The 24,093-nt window shown below is 38.0% G+C and overlaps 1 protein-coding gene across 1 annotated transcript in view; it reads right to left on the reverse strand.

Moving 5' to 3' along the window:
• Positions 1-2,428: 2,428 nt before the first annotated feature.
• The window catches only part of LOC142980689 (dynein axonemal heavy chain 1-like), a 51,912-nt gene continuing 30,247 nt past the window's right edge, over positions 2,429-24,093 (reverse strand). The window contains exons 51-86 of the mRNA XM_076126217.1: positions 23,850-23,988; positions 23,268-23,430; positions 22,574-22,743; positions 21,703-21,924; positions 21,047-21,211; positions 20,489-20,666; positions 19,970-20,100; positions 19,558-19,663; positions 18,938-19,092; positions 18,348-18,536; positions 17,840-17,969; positions 17,394-17,541; positions 16,872-16,975; positions 16,391-16,467; positions 16,043-16,110; positions 15,520-15,649; positions 15,032-15,175; positions 14,460-14,626; positions 13,745-13,970; positions 12,972-13,167; positions 11,781-11,974; positions 11,044-11,198; positions 10,594-10,687; positions 10,062-10,194; positions 9,589-9,722; positions 9,100-9,241; positions 8,392-8,516; positions 7,878-8,042; positions 7,184-7,336; positions 6,452-6,587; positions 6,008-6,143; positions 5,642-5,737; positions 5,215-5,345; positions 4,600-4,781; positions 4,119-4,248; positions 2,429-3,587 (exon numbers count right to left, since the gene is read on the reverse strand). Of these exons, the coding sequence (XP_075982332.1) occupies positions 3,373-3,587; positions 4,119-4,248; positions 4,600-4,781; positions 5,215-5,345; positions 5,642-5,737; positions 6,008-6,143; positions 6,452-6,587; positions 7,184-7,336; positions 7,878-8,042; positions 8,392-8,516; positions 9,100-9,241; positions 9,589-9,722; positions 10,062-10,194; positions 10,594-10,687; positions 11,044-11,198; positions 11,781-11,974; positions 12,972-13,167; positions 13,745-13,970; positions 14,460-14,626; positions 15,032-15,175; positions 15,520-15,649; positions 16,043-16,110; positions 16,391-16,467; positions 16,872-16,975; positions 17,394-17,541; positions 17,840-17,969; positions 18,348-18,536; positions 18,938-19,092; positions 19,558-19,663; positions 19,970-20,100; positions 20,489-20,666; positions 21,047-21,211; positions 21,703-21,924; positions 22,574-22,743; positions 23,268-23,430; positions 23,850-23,988 (5,329 nt within the window). The 3' untranslated portion in view covers positions 2,429-3,372. The remainder of the gene's footprint in view (positions 3,588-4,118; positions 4,249-4,599; positions 4,782-5,214; positions 5,346-5,641; positions 5,738-6,007; positions 6,144-6,451; positions 6,588-7,183; positions 7,337-7,877; positions 8,043-8,391; positions 8,517-9,099; positions 9,242-9,588; positions 9,723-10,061; positions 10,195-10,593; positions 10,688-11,043; positions 11,199-11,780; positions 11,975-12,971; positions 13,168-13,744; positions 13,971-14,459; positions 14,627-15,031; positions 15,176-15,519; positions 15,650-16,042; positions 16,111-16,390; positions 16,468-16,871; positions 16,976-17,393; positions 17,542-17,839; positions 17,970-18,347; positions 18,537-18,937; positions 19,093-19,557; positions 19,664-19,969; positions 20,101-20,488; positions 20,667-21,046; positions 21,212-21,702; positions 21,925-22,573; positions 22,744-23,267; positions 23,431-23,849; positions 23,989-24,093) is intronic.

Raw genomic sequence — 24,093 nt, forward strand, 5'->3', positions numbered from 1 at the left:
CTTAAAATTGCTTTTGTGTACCAGAGACTTTTACAAACGTACAAACAACGGACACAAAGTACAACTAGATCTTAAAAAACTATTTCTGTGTGGGAATCGAACCCACAACCCCCTGTAGTGGCGTGCCACCCACCTTAATCAATGCGCCTTCGAGGCCGTCAAAGGTAAAGTTTCAGATAAAGCCAAACAAAAAACCGAATTACAATTACTACGCCACCTTTTTATATTTAACTAAGTACATATATTGGTAATAGGAAAGACTAGTAGAACTTTAATTACTTCCATACTTTGTACACTATTTCTCGTATTAAACGAAGGAGACAAGATCACGTAGTTTAATAAAAAATAGCGTTAGAAACGTGCAATAGAATTGCAAGTAAAAGGAAATAAAACACACAAGTACGGCGCGAAGTAATTGTATTAACGAGGTAGTAGCACTAATTGTAGGGAACATTTGTTTGTTTGTAAACTGGTTTAGTAATGTTTGTGAAGTGCTACTGAAGTAACGGTAGATTAACAGTATTAGAATTTGTCTATTACATTTTGTTAGTTTTCTAAACTCAGATTCGTCTCATGCCCAGTCGTTCATTTCTTGATTTACCGGCTATTTTCCCCATCGGGCCGGGGCAAACCTAATTTAACTACCTAATTTTACAAATTTTACTCAAGTTTGGTTTTATTTATCGTCTTGTGTACCTAACTGATTCGGTACACAAGACGATAAGTAAGACCAAACTTGAGTAAAAACAAAACAATATAAAATCACGCCTTTTTCCCATAAGTCTTTTCTGAGATTTTCTGTTTAAAAATTCTCAGATATTGCCCGGAGTCAGGAAGTTGAGGTCTTAGACCTCCGTGCCTCGGAGTGAACATAAAGCCGTCGGTCCTGCGTCTGACCTCTCTCTGATCGTGTCGGTTTAGCCGTCTCACCAGACTATGAGAGTAAAGGGACAGTGAGTGTACCTGTGTATTGTGCAAACATTTGGTCACTATAAATCGGCCAGGACGACACATCATCACATCAGGCGGTGACCAAAGAATGTCACTTGCTACGATCCTTACAAATTTCCCTTGCCTCATTCACATACATACATCTTGTCATACAAGACCGCACGCGCCAGTTACAAGTACTACGCACCAGACCTTTTTTCAAAATGCAAACGTCGTGTGTGTTAAGCGTTAAAGCCTATTATACAAAGACTAGCTGACCCGCGCAACTTCGCTTGTGTCACATAAGTGAATCATAATTTTCCCCGTTTTTGTAACATTTTTCACTGGTACTCTGCTCCTATTGGTCGTAGCGTGATGATATATAGCCTATAGCCTTCCTCGATAAATGGGCTATCTAACACTGAAAGAATTTTTCGAATCGGACCAGTAGTTCCTGAGATTAGCGCGTTCAAACGAACAAACAAACAACCTCTTCAGCTTTATAATATTAGTATAGATTTGTACTTGTATTATGCTAGTTCAATATATACGCCTCTTTTCTCCATTTCTCACTACCACGTAAGTGGATGCATTAGTATTAACGACTGTTAGGTCTCAAAGTGTTTCAAAATCCCTGATATCGAACTAAGTACTAATGGTTTTCTATTAACAAAGTAAATCTCTTACTACCTAGGTAATGTACCTGATAATAACGCATTAGCTAGACCGTAAGACGTAGGTAGGGTCTAAAAATCTAGGCTTTTTCCCTTCTATATATATTGCATGAATAATACAATAGTATTGTAACTCAAAATACAACTTTTATCAGAATCGACGAAAAACATTTATTACAAAAACCAAATGTTTTATGTGTTTTAAAAACAAAATTTAAGTGAAAATGTTGTTACAATGATTCAAAAAAATATGGTAGGTATAGTTAAAGTGTTAAGTCTAAAAATTGTGGCGATGTATTTTCAGTTACTACATTTTTGTATTATTAATGCGATATATTAATCGGGTGAATCTTTCTAAATTACGCTGTTTTCGGTTTCTGATCAAACCATAAAATGCAGGTAAGCAATAAAATCTAGCTATATAATCCGCATCTTTTTCAAATTAGGTTCTTCTCTTAATATGAGGTCGATGTGCAAAAAGCGGGTAAACCTAATTACTGTACAATAATTGGATTGACCTGAAGGAAATAAATCATATTTAGGATCAAACTTCGTTAGTAAAGTTGTAGCAATTAGGGCTCATATTTTAGCTTTTCTTATGACTTTAGAAATAGTATCACAAAACAAATAATCTTTATTATCACTTACTTTATTTACATAAAACGACTGAATCGATTTAGATACATTTGCGTGCTTAAAGATTATTTTGAACCTTTTCCAAAAAATATTTTTATGAAAAACGTGTGTAATGAATAATACAAACGCAATTTTTGCATAGTTTATTTTCATTAAACAATAAATTATAATAATACACAATATTACATGATAATAGTCTCCATTTCAATAATAACCCTCTATAACATATTGCAATTTCTTTAAAAGACCATACAAATGTCTGAAATGTATGAAATCCGAAATTGTTACGCACAAGTCATTTGATATTTGATGACAATAATACGAGAGAGAAGTGTAAAGAAATAGTTATTTATCAACGTATACGACAGTACCCGTATACGTCTACGTATACGTGAAATCATGTAACATTACAGACATCAGAGACTGCCTGCGTGGCGCAGTGGTCGCCAAGCCCTCCGCTACCATTACGTCGGGAGGTCGTGGGTTTGAAACAATTATTTAACCTACCCATGTCGGTTTGCCCAGTTCCTTTTTTGGACTTTAGAAGTCCTAGTCTCCTTGCGTACCCTATGCTACACTCCACTACATTTACCATGTGCGTTGGTAATTATCTATAATTACCGGTAATTATACATAATTACCGATTGCTTCATATACCGTAACATATACATACATATACGCACAAAGCGTGCACGTATAAAATCTGTTTTACGTACACGTTTTTCACAATACTGACATGATTATTATCTAGTCATATTTTCCGCAGATTATTTGGTCATCTATAAAATAAGCAGCAGCAAACAAATAAAATTAATTTAACTTAATAATGTCTCACTGCTGGGCAAGGGTCTCCTCCCGGAATTAAAGAGGGGTTAGGGTTAGGGACTCTGCGTACCTTCAAGAACTGTTTGTAAGGAATACTCAGGCATGCAAGGTTGCATCACGATGTTTACCTTTACCGTTGGAACAAGATGATTATTTCTAATACACACATATCTTCAAATAGTCATTGGTGTGTTTGGTTTATTGGTGCCTTGAGTACGAACCCTCGACCACTTGCGCGGGAGGCACTACTAAAATAAAATCTATCACTGCATGTTGCAATGTTCACATTAATAGATAAAAAATATTTCTAAAAATCCAGCGCACAGAACAGAGCTACTCCTCTCTTAATCCAATGTGACTGGGGTTTATGTGTAGCCAGTTCTATGGTCATTACGTAGTTAGTGGAGTGGCCCGTAGTCGACAATGTACCGGCCCGGAGTAAAGTCTTATATGTGGGACATTCGTATAGATTCTGTTGTAATTTGTGCCCTTGTTCGGGTTTCATGTAGATGATTGCCATATCTGCAAGTAAAGGTTATATTATAAACCATACTATCGTTCTTAACTAACTTTTTAGTACAAGTTACAGATTTAGTGCCATCTGTTTGCAACATTTTGAACTACGAGTACGATATTTTACAGCACCGAAAGATACACCTCGCTAACCTTGTATAATTCGAAGTAGTATTAACAGATGGCGCTGCAGTTTCAATTTAATGCGAACCACACAATCTTAGGGTTTTTTTAAACGACATCTCCCGCATTAAGACTTTTACAAACATACAAACAACGGACACAAAGCACGACCAGACCCGAAACAATTATTTGTGGATCACACATTTATTTGCTCCGTGTGGGAATCGAACCCACGACCTCCCGACGCAATGGTATTCGCGTGGTGACCTAAACCACTGCGCCCCGAAGGCAGTCAAAAGGGTACTAGGGGAGATCTATATAAGACGTGTAAATGCGAGCAAGAGGGTCCGATAAAAATTACATAATGATGTTTCAGTTCGCACGTTTGTAAAAGTTCGACTATAACTAAAAAGCCACCTGTATACAATTCCTTAGGCCTGCTCTCTTCAAGGGTCACTTCTGCCGCATTCCACCGCGCGCCCTCCAGGTACAGACCTCGCACACAGCACCCGTCTTCCGGCTTCTTTTGTGGAGGAGCTGGCAGTGCCTGTCGTGTGTACAACAATCAATATAAATATTAAGAATCAACATTATTCAACAATTTTTTTTTTCAAACGTTCCTTCATCTAATGATAAGGTAAGCTGATTAATTATTTAATTTACAAAATTATGCTTTAATGAATTTATGTTTAACTGCCAAGCCGAAGGTGTAAACCATCTCTTATTTCGTAAGAGGACCCATTATTTTAACGAAATAAGAGATGGTTTGAACTTTGACAATAATGGCCAAATCCAGGTTGGGAACCAAGTTTACTGTTTTTAAGCCCTCGGGCATTTACATGGGGAACAAATACTTGGTATTACGAATCTTTCAATATTTTCTAAGCAACATTCTAACCTCAAACCCATAAGCCACAGTATCAATAGCAATGACATGTTTCCTGGCGTAGTTCTGCAGCGCTCCAGTGAGGAAAGCTTGTGGGAAGTAGAAGCCTGATATCCAGAACACCTTGGGAATGCCCTGGTCTGCCCACTCTTGCATGAAGCTGACGCGCAGGTTCAAGTCTTTGGTCCATGCCGCTAGAGTACAAAAGCGAGTGACACTTTGCTTTTTTCTATTACATTGAAAGTAATCTGATATTGCTTTTTTGTCGAGGCAAATATACCACCACCACATAAATGTTTCGTGACAGGACTTTTTATGGTTCTATACCTCAAAACTGAAAACTGGACCTCATGACTAAAATTTTGTCCACCTGTATATGAGGCTGGATCTCATTAACCATGGTAGCTAGTCATTTAAAATGATAACAGGAGATTAATTTCCCAAATCACTATAAAAAATATAAAAGTATGGCTCTTCGAGCCAAAGCCAAATTTAATAGAAAACGTGAAAAAATTCCCTTCTTGAGCGAACCTGACTCGGATTCGGCAATGATTTTGTAATAGTTTTTATAAAAGTTATTTACTAAGCTATAATAATAACCAGGTTTATTAAATATCCAAAGCTTACCAAGAGGCTTAAGCGAGGGATAAGCTTTAGAGCTCCACATAACCGGCACAGAGTTCCTCGACAGACTGCCAGCCATGTTTTCTAACGCTTCAGACATCACCACCAAACCCTTTAGAGCTTTCAGGAGATCCCTGGAACAATGAAATCAAACATTTAAAATAAAAAGAAAACATGACAGACCAAATCAATTTTTTTACCCACTCCAAAAAGGAGGAGGCTTTCTTTTTTTTGTTTAAATATCTTGACATTACAGCGCAGCTGTAGCGATCAGCTGGACCCTCTCCTCCACTATACTACTTCAAAGCGCGCGGTCATTACCCACATACTATCAATATACGATATCTACAGTATAATATAACTTTAATATACTTATTTATATAGTTCACTGCGCCATTGACTATTAAGGAAATAAAAATAAGGTAGTTACCTCAAAGAGTTCCTTATGACTCCTAGCAGTCGATTGTATCTGATTCCCTCCTGTACTAGCACAGTGTTCAGTGATTCCTTGTACGACACCGGGTACCTGAATGAATACGTATCAATTAATATCCGCACATTGCCTCGACACATAATATATAAAAAGTAGCCTATGTCCTTTCTATTCGGATATCACAATATCTCCATACCAAATTTCATGCAAATTGGTTCAGTAGTTTAGGCGTGATTGAGTAACAGACAGACAGACAGACATACAGAGTTACTTACGCATTTATAATATTAGTAAGTATGGATTGCAAAGAGACAGAGCCAAAATATAATCTAAACTCATATAATACGTGAGGCATGATCTCACATAGCGGCAATTTGTTGTATGTCAAGAGGAAGGGGCACAATCTCCAGGATATCTTTGGCCGCTTTTTCAATGATCTCCTCCACGGTAGCGCCGCCCCCGGCAGACACTTCCTTAGGCTGGAGGTCTCGTAGCGTCTCTGTAATATAACAGCACTTGTACAAACTCTATAACATCAACGTTTTTCAACTATCGCGACTTGTACATAATATAAGGCCGGCCGCATAGGTTTCCAGATAGGGGACCCCTCTGAATATTTTACATTTTTATTTTTTTTGTATTTGTTGTTATAGCAGCAACGGAAATACATCATTGAAATCTTCAAATGAAAATTTCAGCTTTCTAGCTACAGCCTGGAGAAAGACAGACAGACAGAGAGCCAGCGAAGGCTTGGGAATAAGGTTCCGTTTTTACCCTTTGGGTACAGAACCGTAATAGTAAACTTACTAAGGTTTACGTTCGTCTCAGACATGGCGTAACTGATGTTGGCGTTGGTGTGAAGACCGAACAGTGAGGGGTCATCGTTCAAAGGCAATGTTCTTATGTACTTCGTGTACTCCTCGATGTTCAGTGATGGGTGTTGCTGTGGAAAAAGGAGGCTGTTGAATCTGGCTTTTCAATGATCTAATTATTACAGTATTCTTTGAGGTAAGGAGCTCTTTGAACATTTATATATGGAAAACTAGAGGCAGCCTACGACTTCGTCCGCGTGGAAAACCTTCCCGTGTAAATCCCGATCCCTCGGAAACTCCGGGATAAAAAGTGCCCTATGTGTTATTCTGAGTCTTCAGCTACCTATATACCAAATTTAATTGTAATCGGTTGAGTAGTATTTGCGTGAAAGAGTAACAAACATCCATACTTACATACATTCCCACAAACTTTCGCATTTAAATATTAGTAGGATTTAGGGGGCAACTTTATTTACCTTACCCAGTATTCGAATCCAAGACTACAGTACAACAACGGTAGACATGTTGGGTTGCTGTCTGCTGTATTATTTATACGTATATTATATATAGGATTGTATGAAATAATCTACAAAACTGCTGGACGCTTAATTAAAAATATATCTGAGCATTACATTGCATGCTACCACACAATTTACTAAAATAATGATACTCAAGGCAATCTGGTAGTATTTTATAGGCCCTATGAAATCGCAAAATCAGAATTTACCTGCTTATAGGCGCCGGACTCATCATAAGTGTATCGGTCGTTGAGTACAGTTGAGCTGTAGTAGTCAGCGAGCAGGCACAGCAGACACCGTCGGTCCCAGTCGTCGGTCACACGACCGCCGTAGTTAATATGCCCCGCTGTGTATGTTAACATCTGCAAAGACATTGGCCGCCTTCACACGCACGCTCTTTCACACGCGATTGTTATTTCACGCGCGATAGTGCGTGTGTGTAAAGGCACCTATTCATACATAATCACACCTTTTATACCCAAATATGTAGAGGTGTATGAAACACACCCACGTTTCGCCATTGACAACGTTTGTACAATTTGATAAGGGGAGAAACTATTGCTATTTACCGGGTATGTTATTGAACTGCGCAAACACCAATAGTAATTTTTCCGATACGGACGGATACGAACCCGAGATTTCATGATCAGTAGCCTAATTCTTTACTACTATCGAGTATCGACCACCGGCCAGCCATCAAAAAATTTTGTATGAAAATCTTATCAGCGCCTCTAGCGGACGTCACAGAAACTATTTTTGCAGTACATTTTAAATGCCAACCTCTCGAAACTCGATGGTTACGATTGAACAGAATTGCACTACAGCAGTCAGATACACTACCAGCCGCAACAAAGAGGTGGTAGAATAAAAATTATCTTATAATCAGTAATTTAAAATACTTACCCTTAGTGGCACTTCAGAATATTCATTTAAGAACATGTGTAGCTGTGATATGCAGATGCGAAGGTCTCCGTCAGTGAACTCATAGGGAATGTTGAAGCCGAGGGGGCCGAACTTGCGTCGTTCTAGTACTACGCCGTGGAACAGACATAGGGAGAATAGCAGCCACTGTGGAATTAAATATAAAGGTGATAAGAATATGCCTAACTACTACTTATCTTGATACGGGTGAAAACGAGAAAAGGGTTCGGTCTTTAGTCCACCACCAAGAACAAGATATGCGTAATGGAAACTTTTAATTCCTTAACAGATTGTTTGAAGAACTTCCAGGCAGGAGATATTTAATTAAAATACACAAATAACTTCGAAAATGCATCAGCGTGACATTTTCTTTTATCTCTTAACTATAGCTTGTATCAAAATATTTTAATTTTATATTTGTATTGGTTTAGCTCTAATACGTGCTTTACAGCTAAACCAAGTTTCATAACATTCCAAAATAGTATTTCAGTGTTACCTTAAAATTAGGAACTTTCGCATCATTCGAGTTGAAGTAATCATTGAAATCTGGCACTTGGTTCATGTATGCTTTCAGCAAGTTTGCTTTAATACCTCTAGGGGGCTCCACTGTCATTTTGTAACCTGAAATCAAAACATTACAGTACATAATTTGATCAATTGAAAAGTAGGTACACGCAAATAGTACGGGCGTACGTGTGAAAACGTATACGTAAGATTGCACAAATTTTGGATTCGATCAGACTAAAACGCTATTCAGTTATTCTAACAAGATTGTTTCTGTGAGCGCCCAAACGACAGAAGCTGTGGGCAAACACCCCCATGCGGAATGATCGGATAGAGATCGTACTTGTGTATTGTTAATTGAAATACGCAACTGAAATCTATACTAATATAATAAAGCTTAATATAATAAAGCTGAAGAGTTTGTTTGTTTGTTTGTTTGAACGCGCTAATCTCAGGAACTACTGGTCCGATTTGAAAAATTATTTCAGTGTTAGATAGCCCATTTATCGAGGAAGGCTATAGGCTATATAACATCACGCTACGGTCATTAGGAGCGGAGTAGCAACGAAAAATGTTACAAAAACGGGGAAAATTTTGACCCATTCTCTTAGGTGACGCAAGCGAAGTTGCGCGGGTCAGCTAGTACAAAATATACGTATTCTGGACAATATAAAGTATTCCATTATTGAATAAAACAAACCATTTTGCAGTAAAGCCACCGGGAAGAACGGCGAGGGTGTGGAGGTGAGCCACAGTCTAAAGTCTTTGTGCACCAGCTCTGGGGCTATGTGTTCCACGTTCACCTCCAGCACTGGCATCCAGGATGGAGATAAATGGCAATTCTGGAATTTATAACGACCAGAGAATAAAAAAAGGATATCAACATTATTGAAGAATAAAAATGTCCATGGCGCAGTGGTTGCGGTTGTCACTATACCGTACCTTTCGAAACGTGGATTTGAATTTCAGTTGTAATCAGAATTCTCGCAAGTTCTCAAATTTTTGTTAGTTTTTTAAAGAGTCCGCGACACAAAAATTTCAAAATGAAATTGTCTTCTTCTTTGTAAAATATACAGGACTTAATCCAAAATTTCCAAATTAAAGCTATTATAGAATTGAAGTCAATCATCCAAATTATGATTAAATATTTAATATTATAACTAAAAAGTGTTCTTTGACGGTACGTTACCTGGAAGAACACCCAGTTACCGAAGTCACAACCTATCTTCATCATGGCTTCAGCCAGCGGACCCTGGCCCTGTCCCAGCGATATACTCTCGAAACGCTTACCCATCTTCATTTTGTCCGCGAATTTCATCAGATCTGAAACATGAGTATGCACTTTAGACCGCTGTAACGGAGTTAAATAGAAAAGTACATAACGTTTTAAAAAGAGGCCTGAGCAGCATGCGACTGCCGACAGAAGCTAAGGTTTGATTCGAACAAAAGTAGTCACTTCTCGCCTTTAGGAAAGATGTACCCAAGAGTGGGATAGTAATGGTCAACCCTTAATATCTCAAGACTCCCCAAGACTCTGAGACGCCGCGCGCACTCCTTTAAAAGAGCGAAAATATACTCATTGCGTTGATCAACGCAACGCGCTTTGATGTGATTAAATTAATTATATTTATTTTAGGTGGTTAATCATTGTGTAATACTTACCAGCGGCTGGATCAGTACCAGTAGACAGTACAAAGATGATTGGTGCCAGAGGGTCTGATTCAGCATACAAAGCTGCCAAGTCGGCTGGCTGAGGCTCCACGAACCTCGCGCCTAAGCCTGTCACTACGTAATCCTGTATCGGAAATAAATAGTACATCAATTAGTTAGTTTAGAGCAACGGATAATATTAGAGGGCTGTGGCCACAAAAAGAAGACCTTTGCGCAATACTGAATTTTTCATTTTAAGTCGCCTGCTGGAGTAAATTTTCACAGGCAACAAACCAATAAATTTTAGAAATATAACCACATACATAATATCAGGCATGTTGTACCCAAAGGCTTAGGCAGAAATGTATGAAATACAGTCCTATGTAAAAGAAGCGATTCTATTGCCATTTACCGTGCACGTTATCAAACTTTGAGCCACTATTGAGAGACCAGCGAACCAAACCTAGGACCTCATGATCAGCAGTTGGTAACATTACCGACTGCGCCACAGTTGCATTTGGCCGTTAGTATAAATTAATTTTACCTGTAAGCCAGGTATAAGTTTGTCCGGTCGTAGACATTTCAACACCAGAAGCTTCTGGAATGAGTCCAGTTGATTGTCCTTGGGATACGGGAGTCTGGAGGAAGGGAAAAGGATAAGGGAATTTTACAAAGAAAAATAAAACGTAATTTGGGTAAATGTCTCTAAGTTAATTATCATTTAAGACTTTAGTTCCGTTTTCTTTGTTTTCCATAGCGTCTGTGATCAAGATACTGTAAACTCGTTTAAACTAAATATACAAAAACGGAAGATTATTAACCGGTGAACTCTGGTGAAAACTATTTATTATTTTTGAAATTATCGGTAGCAATTCCAAGTCATTGAGTTTTTATTTAAAAAAACCCTTATTTACTTTCTTATTATTCGGGTGATAATCCTCAAATGAAAAGTAAAACAAATTTTACGATTCGATGCTAAAATAAGTAAATTTACTTGTGAGGACTCAGCGAGTCATAGTAAGTCTTGTAAAACTTGATATTCCTGAGGAATTCCTCCATGAAACTCTTCATAGTATCGACTGAGGTCAGCTGCTGCATGTCTATCCACATACGAGCTGATATCCATTTCGGTTCTGGGTTATCTGACTCCTGGAAGAAAAAGACAATGTTTAGAAAGACAGGTCTCGTAGAAATACTAAAATTGTCATGAAAGAGTCTTCATAAGGAACACAGAAATCAATTAAACGGACCTGATGAATGCACAAATATATTTTGTATAAAGGATAATACCAATATCTGGTCTCGCCTTCCAATATATTTAGCTACCAATTCAACTAAAAACATATTATTGGAAGGTTTAATAATTGGTAACCTCTATTGACCCTGTTTTACTAAGAGCCCTGCCTCACTAGGACGCCATGGCGGCGTCGCTGGCTACGTATCCAAGCAGTTAGTATTGAAATGTCACGTTGCCACACCGTCGCCACGTGAATTAGGTGACATACATTTCAATATTAACTGGTTGGATACGTAGCCAGCGACGCCGCCATGGGGTCCTAGAGAAGCAGGGCTGTAAGTTTTTAACGACGGATAAAGACAAAAAACAACATCAAAAGGTTTTTAGGCTATAATGTTGGTTTGTATATTTTCAAAAACACATTTCTTTATCTGCATAGTTAGTTATCGAACGTTCAAATCCCTTGACAAAATACCTTCACTTTCACTACTTACCTCCTCAATCTTTCCTCCGTTCAACAAGAAGTTGAACTCATTAAACCTAATGACTCCTTTATCGAGGAGTATTCTGGCACAGAGTAGGAACGCAAACAGAAGCTTGTGACGTTCAAACAGACTGCGGCACACGTTCTGATATAATAAGAATGTGAAGTGCTCTATGATTATTTCGACGCGTTCCACTATGTCCTCTGTAAAATATGAAGAAAAATCAAATTAGCCACATTTTGCTCTTCACTCCTAGACACTCAATCAATTACGTCACAACGCATTATTTAGCGTAGATAACGAAGTCGCGGTATTTTTGTTACACAAAATAAAACTTAGCATAACTTAGTATCTAGTCAGTACATTAAAGGCGAACGGCAGGTTTGTATGAAGAATTCGTACAGCTTATAAAATGTCATGTTTAGGTTTACTTTTTAGCTAATATGATAGACAAGCTTATTTTAAAATTATTATATTTTTAAAAGTTGGGAGGTAAAAGTTATGTCCATTTTAAGAAGCCCCGATAGTTCGCTAAATTGCTCAGATGCTGTCAAAACCACAATCCAAAACAACAGCAAATTAGCGGATGCGTAGACGTCAGAGTAACAGTGACGTCTCATGAGATTTTCTTTTTCTTTATTTGTCAACAAATATAAGCCTTAGACCAAAAATGATTATTTAAATAAACAAATACTTTCTAATTAATCCGGACTTCTAAAAATAATACTCCCAAATAAAAATAGGTGACTTAGTCCCCTTAATAAGTGGTACAAATTCTGTTACGAAACAACACAAACTTTAAGCTGTACAAAATCTGCCGATCTCCTTTATATGTAACAAAGGGCTACAGCTCAGTGTACGCTGTGCTAGGCACAGCACTGATTTCAGCTACCCCTAACAATATATCTATTAATAGTTTTATTAAAACTAGCCCAATGACCCGGAGATATAACATGTCAATAGTGGGAAGTATACGCACAGTACACTCTCGTTTCCCATACCTAACTCACTAAGACAGTATTTCGACAAAAGGCCGAGGTCATAATCAGCCGTTTCACAAACTGACTCAAATACAGGTCTAAGAAGTGAAATCCCATATCCACTTTTTGCACGCAAAATACGTACGCCAGACAAGCAGTCAACACACCTATATGGAGTATCAGTCTTTTTTCTAATAAGGTATGAACGGCAGGATCTTACCATTAGGTTCTGTCTCAGCCATGGACCTCACAAACAGCTTCACGAACCACTCAAGCGAGTACTGATACATGGGGTCCACGTGCGCCATGTCTGATAGACAGAAGAACAAAATCTGGCCTCGATTGGCCACCGGCACGTAGTCCTCACGAGCTATGTCGATCTCTATGGTCGTGCGCTCTATGTCTTCTACTTTGATCTGCAATTGAACGACACATTGGTAACTTCGAAATTGAGCAATTTATTATATCTTAAGGAGTTGAAAATGTGGACAAATTAAATATGTAATTATCATCACTGGGTCACACACACACGGTCATTTGATTCCAAACTAAGTAGAGCTTGTACTATGGTAACCAAATAACTGATAAACATTATTATATACTTCTAAATACATACCTATATAGATAAATTGACATCCAGGTTCGGTACAAATACTCGTGCTCATCACACAAATATTTGTCCCGGCTGGGATTCGAACCCACTACACGCGGCACTACGGTTGTTGCGGCGAGGTGACCGCTTAAACCACTGCGCCAAACGTGCAGTTAGATTTGGTACCGAGACCTTGTGATTTGGTGTCATTATTAGTAGTCTAGCTTGCTTATTTCCATATATTAGAAATGTGTTGTGGAGCTTTAAAAACTTTTGAAATTCCTTAATTCAATACGCAACTTGGGCAGTGTGGTGGTCACAAGACCTTACTCTAGACAAGATATCCATTGCAGAATAATAATATCAACTATTAAAACATCAAGCAGTTGAATTTCACTTACCAAAATCTCAGCACTCTTAATCTTAATAGCTTCGAGAGTCAAAATGAGTGGTATGTCGTCTACGGGTGAGCCTTCGCTGTTGGACAGGCCGTACAAAATGTCGGCCTGCATCTCCGCCAGTTGGGACGCCATTTGCGCTCGAGACACGATGAGCTGACCGCGCAACTCTTCCAGATCGGGCCGCTCTTGAGCCACTACTATAGAGAGTAGCTGTTCTGCTAGACCACTATAATGTAGAACTTTGTTAGAAAAACCGGTAAAAACCAAACTCAAATATTAAACATTATGTTAGTAAGTCTACCTGTATGAGTCTAACACAACAATCACTTATTCATACTTTCGATCAGTCATTCAGATCACTTTTATAATGATTTCGTAAAAGGATTTCGTGATTTGCGCCCATATTTCAGACGCCTAAAACTTGTCTACTGATTTTACGAAATAAAAGAGACAAGAATATAACTGCCTCTCTATTTTGCACACCAATGTAATATTAAACTCATTCGTATTTTTCATTTTCCGGCGTTTCCCTTAAAATAACTACTATAACCGCGATCAGTTTTATAATGAGACTCTTTGGCCTATGACCCGGATTTTGTGATTTGTGCCCACATTTCAGACGCCTCATACTTTTCTACTCATTTAAAGATAAGAAGAAAAAATCAAGAGTATAATTGCATGTCTTTTTCTCACACAAGTAGCTTTAGCATCTAACCTTGGCACTAAAGCAAAGTTAACAATCTGCACTTTGACCGAAGTCTCCGGAGTATACTTGGGGTTGGGCAGCTTCGTCGTGATGTATAAACGGAAGCCTGGCATGAACGGAATCAGGGAGTCTCCCAACTTTAGCACCAACTGACCGGCTTGACGGAAGTATTGACGCTGTAAAAAAGAAAGACATAAGACGGAGGGAGATGTTACCTTATGTTCATCTACCATTAAATAATATTTGAAATCTTGACCAGTATTTGAACAGGGCGTCTCCGTGCTTTGGAGCGCACGAAAAAAGTCGATCCTGGTTATTGTCAATTAAGGTAACAGTCGTTAAGCTTTTTCAAAAGCCTCCGGGCGGCCTGAATCACCTTGATACTAGGTTAACTACTAACCATATTATAAGTAGAAGAAGACTCACAAACCCACCAACCAATTTAGATTTAAGCATACTTAAGCTTAGCAGTGTCAGTCACAATATAAACTAGACTATGCTAATCCTTCACTGTCACTGGTGATTAAAGACAGTTTTCTACGTAAGTAGTTCTTAGTATTGATATGATATTGCCTACTTACTTTAAGCACAGGGTCCAGAGCAGGATCCAGCTCCTGCCCAACGTTCTCCAACAACACTGGCTTGCCGAATCTCAGTGCAGATTCAAAGTTCCTTAACAAATCCCTGTCGTTCGGCTTGCATACTACTAGACCTTCGATTTTACCCTAGAAATATGAAAAATTATAAAGGAATGAGAATGACACAATAACTAAAATGGTCGCCACTCGCCAAGTCTCTGCTATCACGACCAGTTTCGTCTTAATAAGTTATAATACACATACAGATACACTCTCTATTTCATTTATCTTTTTAAAGTAATTCCGTTAATTTCATTTACTTTTATACTTCAAAAAATACAATTTACTGCACAAAAAACTAAAAACGGATCCCACTAGAGTGTTTAAACCAAAAGATTCCAAGCCTTGAGCTCTACAAAATACCCCACTCTCCCAGACAAAAGGTACCTACAAGCTCCAACCATTTCATAACAAAACATGGTGTATATTACCATAGCCCTGATCCACTTGTTGGCCTGAGTCTGAGGGTCTATGATGAGCGGCCACCGTCGGGAGTTGGACATCAGCACGGCTGACTCCACCGACATTGGGTCACGAGGCAGACCGTACATCTGCCATGTTCTATAAAAATATATCTAGTAAATAACGTCATTTTAGCCAAACGTGACGCGGTTTGATACATCTATGATAAGAATGTTTAAACTTAATTAATACAAAAAATTAAACGGTAAATGATCAGCGACCGTTAGCGCTGTCATCGGAGGGCATGAAAATAGTCGGTCCTGGTTGTTATCAATTAAGATAACAGTTGTTAAACCATGTCAAAGGCCTTTTGAGCGGCTTGAACAACTTTGACACTAGGTTGACCACTAACCACACGACAGGACAGAGTTTCATAAGCATTTGCTTATTGCTCGGAAATGGCTGAATAAGAGTTCTACCTACAATATTTAAAAAAGGCAAAATTTTGTTTCCGTTATAAGAATAATACAAATCTCAAGATCATAGATTGACCTGATCTGGACAGGATCTCCTAACGTGGTCAAGGGTGTGGCTCCGACCGTGTGTGGCACTTCTTCTACCTGGTAAAAGAACATGAACATTAACTTACTAAATAAACCGTGGATGCAATGCAAGCCGGGATTAGCCTTGTACCCGACTATGAAGTACAAATATTATTGTATGACATATTCACGTAAGCAATACAAAACTTTATGAGCGTGAGCTGTCAAAAGAGTAATAATATAATGGACAGAGTATACGTATATGCAAGCAGGGCCGTGGGTCAAGAGAATAAGTTGGCTGATGGAAGTACGTATAGGAGCTCTGATGCAATTATATTGATGCCAAACTATTACAAACCTCTATACACTTCATCCATTCAGCTAGAAGTTCTCTTCTAAACTCATCGGTAAACGGTGTTACATAGCCAACAGCACCTACAAAAGCAATATAATTACTAAAGACTTAGTTGTAAAAAATATGCGGTGGTATAAATTTTATGGTCAAGCCAATTTAAAAACTATTTTTTTCAGTATTTTGCATGCATTCAACTACATGTATCTAAGTTGACGACTAGTATACAACAAATTGATAGCCAGTTGCAGTACTTGGCTGCTTTTAGTTAACATATTACTCACCACCATATTAGAAAATAATCAATGTACAGAATACTGGCTATTAAGAGGCTGTCAACCGAGTTACGCAATAGCCCCCTAGGTGTACAACTGGCATCATCTTATGAGAATATTTTATTTCTTTGCACTCGTAAAATGTTCTTCTACTCTCTCGTAAGTGGTTTCTACGTTTATTTACATTAATTGCCAACAGAATAATAACTTACATGCGCTGAGCAATATATCTCCAATAAGGTTAACGATGGCCACGTCCAGATCTGCGATAGTTTTGATCCATCTGACTCGCTCGCTCGACAAACCGTTCAGGAGCCTAGTTGGGACATTACCATTTTTTTAAAGATGCACTAGGCACTCGACAAAGTGAACACCGCAGCCCAGAGGACGGATTTTTTTACCACTACCGAATCTATAAGTGGATATGTAAATGAAAACATAATATCCTGAGAAAAACACTGATCTTAATCGTTTCACTCGTCTAGGTGGTACGATGCTATAGAGAGATACACAGACAGACATACATCAAGTCAAGGGGTCAAACATCGTGAGGGATTATAAAGGACCGAGTAAAAGTTATTATAGTTCTACAGAATTCCCTCACGCCTGGTTTCTGAGGTACATTAAGCGGTAGTTTATCTATTCTATAGAGTTTAATCCCATATAAAAAGAAACGATATTGAATAGATAAACTACTGTTAAAGGTACTCAGAAACCGGGCATTAGTAATTTACCTATTAGCACGGTCCATTCTCGCCAAGCACTGGTTGATGTCTTCCTCCATCTTCCGTTTCTCTTCCTCTTTTTCGTTTAAGTAAGCGTTCAATTTTGCGATACCTTCTAGCAATGCTTGCATCTTGGCTTTCGCGTTCGCCAACATAGCTGTTATAAAAAAAGTGATTATGACTGAAATTTCCAACCATTATCGACTATACACAACCGAGTGGCCAGTGATGAGAAATAGTACAAAAAAGTGCTTAGCGTATTCCGTACAAACTACTTGCACAAATCAACTTCAATCTCGTACCTGAATTATGATAAACGGATTTTTTGTGTTGAAATTGTATAAACAAGCGCTTAGAGATTAAAATTTAAAAATGTGGTGTTTCTTGCCAGCTTTCCCAACAGCTCTACCTTCTATAAGAAATGATTCAATATTACATTTAATTTTTAGTCTTACCCTCAACAGCGGCGAGGTCAGTAGTGGCTTTCTCCAAGGCAGCCTTCTTAGGCGCAACAGCCTTGTTGACGTGATAGAACTTGTACATAGCGTGCACCCACATACATAGTGACTGACACGCTTTTGATACCTAAGTACAAAATATAGAATTAACAATTTGCAAGGATATTGCTTATTTTAGTAATATTAGTCGTATCGGCTTATTTCAGTCGTGCGAGCACAGCTCGTGTGAAATTGGTGAAAACAATACTTTTGGTCTTCTTCCGGTGCGATATTAATATCGGCTAAGCAATTTAGCTGTGCAAGCATAAAAAGACAGACTTTCTCATCCATAATATTCATGGCGAGATAATTGAGTAATTCGGGTTAAAAAATAAACGCCGCGTAATAGTTTTTTGCCCTATACGAGTATCGAACCATTGGAGTCTCTGAAACTGTGTCACGCAACGGCAGTTGGGCCACAAAGGTAGAACACCTTGGTGGTCCATACTGATTATTAAAAACATACCTTCAAAATCTTAGCCGGATCATAATCAGGGTTAGCAATGAATCTCTTGAGCTTTTTAATCATGTCCTCAGTGATGGACTCCTTGTCGAACTTCATGAGGGACTCGAGGAAGGCGCCGGGGTCTGACAACATCGCGGACCCTGGCTTCCAATAGTTCAGGACTTTCTCGCCGAATGAAGCTCCCGGTTCCTAAGAAAGAAATGAAACATGAATTGAAATGGAGATGCTAATTTATATTGTAGTAGTGAACATGGTCACCACGCTATTGCCAATTTGTACAGGATTTGTAGTTGTAACTGTAACTCAGAAAATACATTTGTGGGAACCATTAACAATTGCTTCACATCTAATTTTTTGTTGACAATCAAGGATTTTAGGCAACTTTTGTTTATTTATTTAAACTTCATGTACAGTAGTGGTACATAGGCGGACTTAATGCATCAAGGCATTCTCTACAGTCAACCTTTGGGTTAAATAAGTCTTCACTTTTTGATTGAAGAGTGAAGACTTAATTTTTTAGGTGGACATAATTTCTGATAACTGTGATAAATGAAAGCATCATAAATATTAGTTCGTATTTACAAGTGTACCTTGATAGGTTTGATGTCGAACACAACGCAAAGCGATTCGATGACCAGCACGACTCCACCGGGCGGTTTCTTCATAGCTTTCACTTCAACGACGTCGTTACGATTTAGCTCTTGTAAGGCTTTTTCAGCCGCGCGGAGGGCAGGAAGCGCCTCCTCTGTACATAAAATTGGTCGTCAACACTAGTTTAAAGTGCAAATATAGTCAATATCATAATGTAATGGGTCTTAAACGTGATTGTAAATTAAAGGTTAGGATACCTTATATGTCTAAACGGACGTTTCGATACAAATTGCAAAAGTGATTAGTCAAGATTTATAAAAATCGATACTACTCGATTGTTTTCGAAAAAAATGAGCACTTTGTCTTTTTTCTACAAAACTTCATCGTGTAAAGAATTTAACTTGAATGCAAGAAAATTCAAAATCATTGCTAAATTGAGAAAAATCTGCTTGTCTTCGAGGAGGGGCTAACAGAAACGGTTTTTTGTTTGGATATTTAAGTATTATGATTATAATCGCTCGCCGACATGTAGTCATAAACCAGTTGCCCACCCATCTATAAGGTATATACGACAAATATCGGTGGGTTACTGGAAATCAAATTCAATAATACGACTTGCCTAAGTCCCTCTGTGCATCTTCAGCCATGGCTATTGTTTCTGTCGCCATTTTCTCGGCATTAGCTTGTTCTTTCTCTACTTTTTCGCGAGCTTCTTCTGCTATAGCCTGTATTTAAAAGATTACATAATTAGAATACTTACATGTAGCATTAGTATTCAAAACCATTTTATTTGGTAGATGATAAAAAAGATGGACGCGTTCATCTTTGTCAATTACTGTCGTCTTTTAGCCTATGTTAGCGTCCCATGGCTGATGTTACCATCTCACTATTAGGTAAAGCCTCTACCGGACTTTAAGGTCGCTAGCCGTCGGCGCCTATGCTTCCAGAAACCTATCATATCAAGATCATCGAAGACATATTATTATCATTTTAGCAGGTCCTAAATTAAGAAATAAATTAGAATATCTTACAGTATCAATGGCGATCTGGTCGATGACCTTCCTGGTCTCATCAGCCGCCTTCTCCATGAGAGGCTTCAGTTCTGCCAGTTCTATCTGCAGCTCTTTTACTTCCACTTCGGTTTGATTCAGCTTGTTCAAACCTGGGTTTAAGAAAAACTCGTAGAAACGATAACGTACGTCATATATTTAATTCTTAATGTAATACATTTCAAAGATATGTCTATTGATTTTTTCCAAATTAAAGTCAGATAATACCAGAAAATTAACGTAGAAATCGAAACACTCCAGTTTTTTGTAGGGGAAAAATAGGGAACGAGCCTATCTCTGAATATATCGGCACATTACCAAATTTCAAGCTGCTATATTTGAGTATCATTTATTCACTCGATTCACAGATAGAGGTAGAAATGTGTTTGGAAAATACATAAAATATTCCCATTTCCCAATTTCAAAAATTGACGTAATTTCTTCTTAATCTTTTTGTGTAAGAATATCGGGTAGATTCAAAGTCAATGATTCGTAACTCACCAGTCTTCAGCGCATTAGATTCGTTCAGTATAGCATTCTGCTTCTTCTTGAACATTTCTGCGTAAGCGTTGAGCATTTCCATGTAAGACATGGGCGTGACGTAGTTGAGGCGGTTCAACTGCTGCTTGAAACGTTCGCTCGCGTCCACTACTGATTGATGGGCGAAGCAACATACTGCCTGGAAGTATAAATTTTTATTATAGTCTATTCTACAATGTCTTTTTATATTGTCCATTCCATAAAGAGTATAAAAATTAGTTTTCTCGGATAAAGAAATTTAAATAGCAGAGGCCGAAAAGGAAAAAGAAAAGGTTTGAATCCGCCTGTTCACATGTTTGTGAGAAGCAAATAATAACACCAACCAGCTTTTGAAGAAATCTTTGTATCTGCTACTCGTAATACCGTTTGAGTTTTACTTTATTTGCATAATCACTAGAACCGATCTACTAGCTTGATTAAAATTGTGCGAAACAAAATTATCTGTAACTCAATACTTAAATACAGGAGGAATCTCCGTACAGGTGAGTAACTTAGAGGCACACAATTTTGTATACATACCACCATAGCATTAAGTACTTCATTTGAAGCATACTGTAGTTCACTCATATTCATGAAGAAATGCAACGAAACCGACTCCAGCGCTGACTTGGGCCATTCACTGAACCAGTCTATAGTACAACAGTTCACTAGCGACGGGAACTGACGTAGACGGGCACGGAATATCTGGAGACAAAATATTTTCCAGGTAAATACTTTGCCGTCCTATTACTAGGCAAAGATGTCCTGAGTGTATAGCCATTAGACGATCAATATTGCATATTGCCATTAAACAGTTTACGAGTTTATATCATGAAATGTTATTGATCATTTTGATACAACCGTTTTGTAGTAAGAACCTGTTCTATTTGCGGCCAAAGAATTATATGGTTTAGACTATGTTGGATAAGTGATGTGTAGAAACAACATTGTATTTTAGTATAAAATCATATCATTGTAATTAACACACTCATTGATATCATTTTGTTGATGTTAGCACATTCCCTGATTTCTAAAAGCATAGTATGCCATCATCGGATTCAATATATTTTTTCTACCACTGCGCGTTATATTCGTACTTCCGATTCACGCACAGAACAAGGATTTTTGTAATCCACAAACAGATATTGTTTTGTATTGCTTTTATTTTTTGTGTTTGTACCTAACCTAAGTCTTACCTCTCCAATAGGACTCATAACGATGACGATATGAAGGTTACTGCGGACCCTCCGCTGGTAGCAAGAGAACAGATTGGTTTTCGTCGCTGGAAGGTTCATCTCCATGACAGCGTGACGGACTGACTGATATATCTTGTCAAAGTCTTCAGCCTCGTATATGTTTGGCACATCTCCAGAACTCAGGATATTGTTTAAGTCCTCCAGGAAAGATTCCATTTTGATCTGTAACATAATTATATTTTAATATTAGGTTTTACCAAGGTGACTGCACCGCAGATGGTTTCAGCTCAAATTTTGATTTGGAAAATAATCTGAGATTTCCAGTTCATAATCAAATATTGCTCGAAATATGCGACTCTGAAGGATTTGACTAAAAACGCTATTATAGTCCAATAAAGGTGTCAAACGTTTATTATTCCTGAAGGTTCAAGCAGCATTGAAGAAGACAATTAACCCAGTCTGTTTTGTGAAGTATTTGTGACAGCTGTACTATATACCAAAATGTATTATTGACATTTCATAAAGAGAATTTGATTTGACTGGTAGTCATCTACCCTATACTGAAGGGAGTAGATTACTAGGTAAAGTGTTAATATAAACCATAGCTGACCCGCGCAACTTCGCTTGCGTCACGTAAGAGAGAATGGGTTATAATTTTCCCCGTTTTTGTAACATTTTTCGTTACTACTCCGCTCCTTATGGTCGTAGCGATGATATAGCCTATAACCTTCCTCAATAAATGGGCTATCTAACAGTGAAAGAATTTTTCAAATCGGACCAGTAGTTACTGAGATTAGCGCGTTTAAACAAACAAACAAACTCTTCAGCTTTATAATATTAGTATAGATAAACCTAGTCTTTTGTTATGTACCTGTGCATCAGAGAACAAGAAGACCGTGCCCCTATTATCAGCGCCCGCCTTCAACATGGTCTGTTTGAGGTCATCTCGCCACTCGCTGTTGCCATACGCCTTTGTGATCTCTATTTGAATGCAGATTAATTCCGCCATGTTTGCCGCTAACCGGGATAGGGACTGACGACCTGTATACATAATTATATTGATTTTATTTGTTGCTTATAATAGCCGAATAACAAATAACAGACTGACGGAGCCACTTAATGCTGGCTATACCCACGGAAGCGCCAGTGTTAGTTTCTTGAAATAAGTAGACTACGTCCTGCCCAGGAGATTATTTATTTATTTATTTATTCTAAATAACAATAACAATCTTACCCCTGAATACTTTATCCAACTAGTTGATATATTACTGTTTCACGACAAAAATATGATCTGACGTATCCACTAGCTGCCCTGCAAACTTCGTATCGCCTGACAGCTGATTTTTAATAAATAATTCATTAATCATTTTTTTCCCTAAGAACCATCCCCGTACTTCAAGGAAGCCGTTGGCGTGATAGCGTGACCAAGATCATTTATGTTTATATAGATTTAGCAGGCGATATATTATATCTATGGGAAGGATACGAGCTTCTTTTTTGGCAAAGAAATCCCGTCTGGAAGAGTAAATTAAAGAATAAACAAGCATACAAGTATGATTACTGACCAGAGCCGCCCATGCCGAGTAGTAGCGCATTGGCCATAGGCTGTCGCATGATGCGTGCGATGCGACACAGATGAGATATTGCGTCTTCGAACAATACCAGGTCGAGAGGCACCGTCGTGGCCAAGTTGTACTCATCCATGTAGTGGCTTAGCACGTCGTCCAACTAGGAATATAAAGATACATAATATATTTAACATACTTAAACAGTTTCTGAAAAACATGCTCAAGTTGATACAAGTTTAATATTAGACTTTAATATGATGGAAATTTACATGTGCACTGTGCAGATAACTTTTCTTGATTTTTCGGCCAGGTTAAATAGCTACCAAAATATATTGCGCTTTGCCGATGCTAAAATTTTCATATCGTTTACAAAATACAAAGCGATTTCACCAGTAAAGTGGGTCGGGAAAGAAAAAACCACTTTAGTTACCAGCATGTCCTAAATACACATGTATGAATACGGCGTTAAATATCTCAAAATACAAAAAAAACACCTTGTTTCCAGCAATAAGATATAAAAAATCAGTATTGCCGTTTTCTGCTCACGCTAGTTCTAACAAAAAAGAGTAAATATCTTACCTGTTCTTGATCAGTAATCTCAAGGTACTTCTTATCATCAGCACCAATGTCCATAAAGTCTCCGAACAACATCAGTCTCCCGCCAACCACTTCATCTGGCTTCTTTCCAAAGTTTACACGAATCTTCTTGTTTAATAATCTGAAAAAGAATAAATAAATAAAACGTGAAGTAGAAAAGGCATTTAATATCAAGTTCCCAGACTTAAAACCAATTAAGTAAACAATGGTAATTTTAATCAAAGAC

The sequence above is a fragment of the Anticarsia gemmatalis genome, chromosome 18 (assembly GCF_050436995.1).
Source record: "Anticarsia gemmatalis isolate Benzon Research Colony breed Stoneville strain chromosome 18, ilAntGemm2 primary, whole genome shotgun sequence".
Lineage (NCBI taxonomy): Eukaryota > Metazoa > Arthropoda > Insecta > Lepidoptera > Erebidae > Anticarsia > Anticarsia gemmatalis.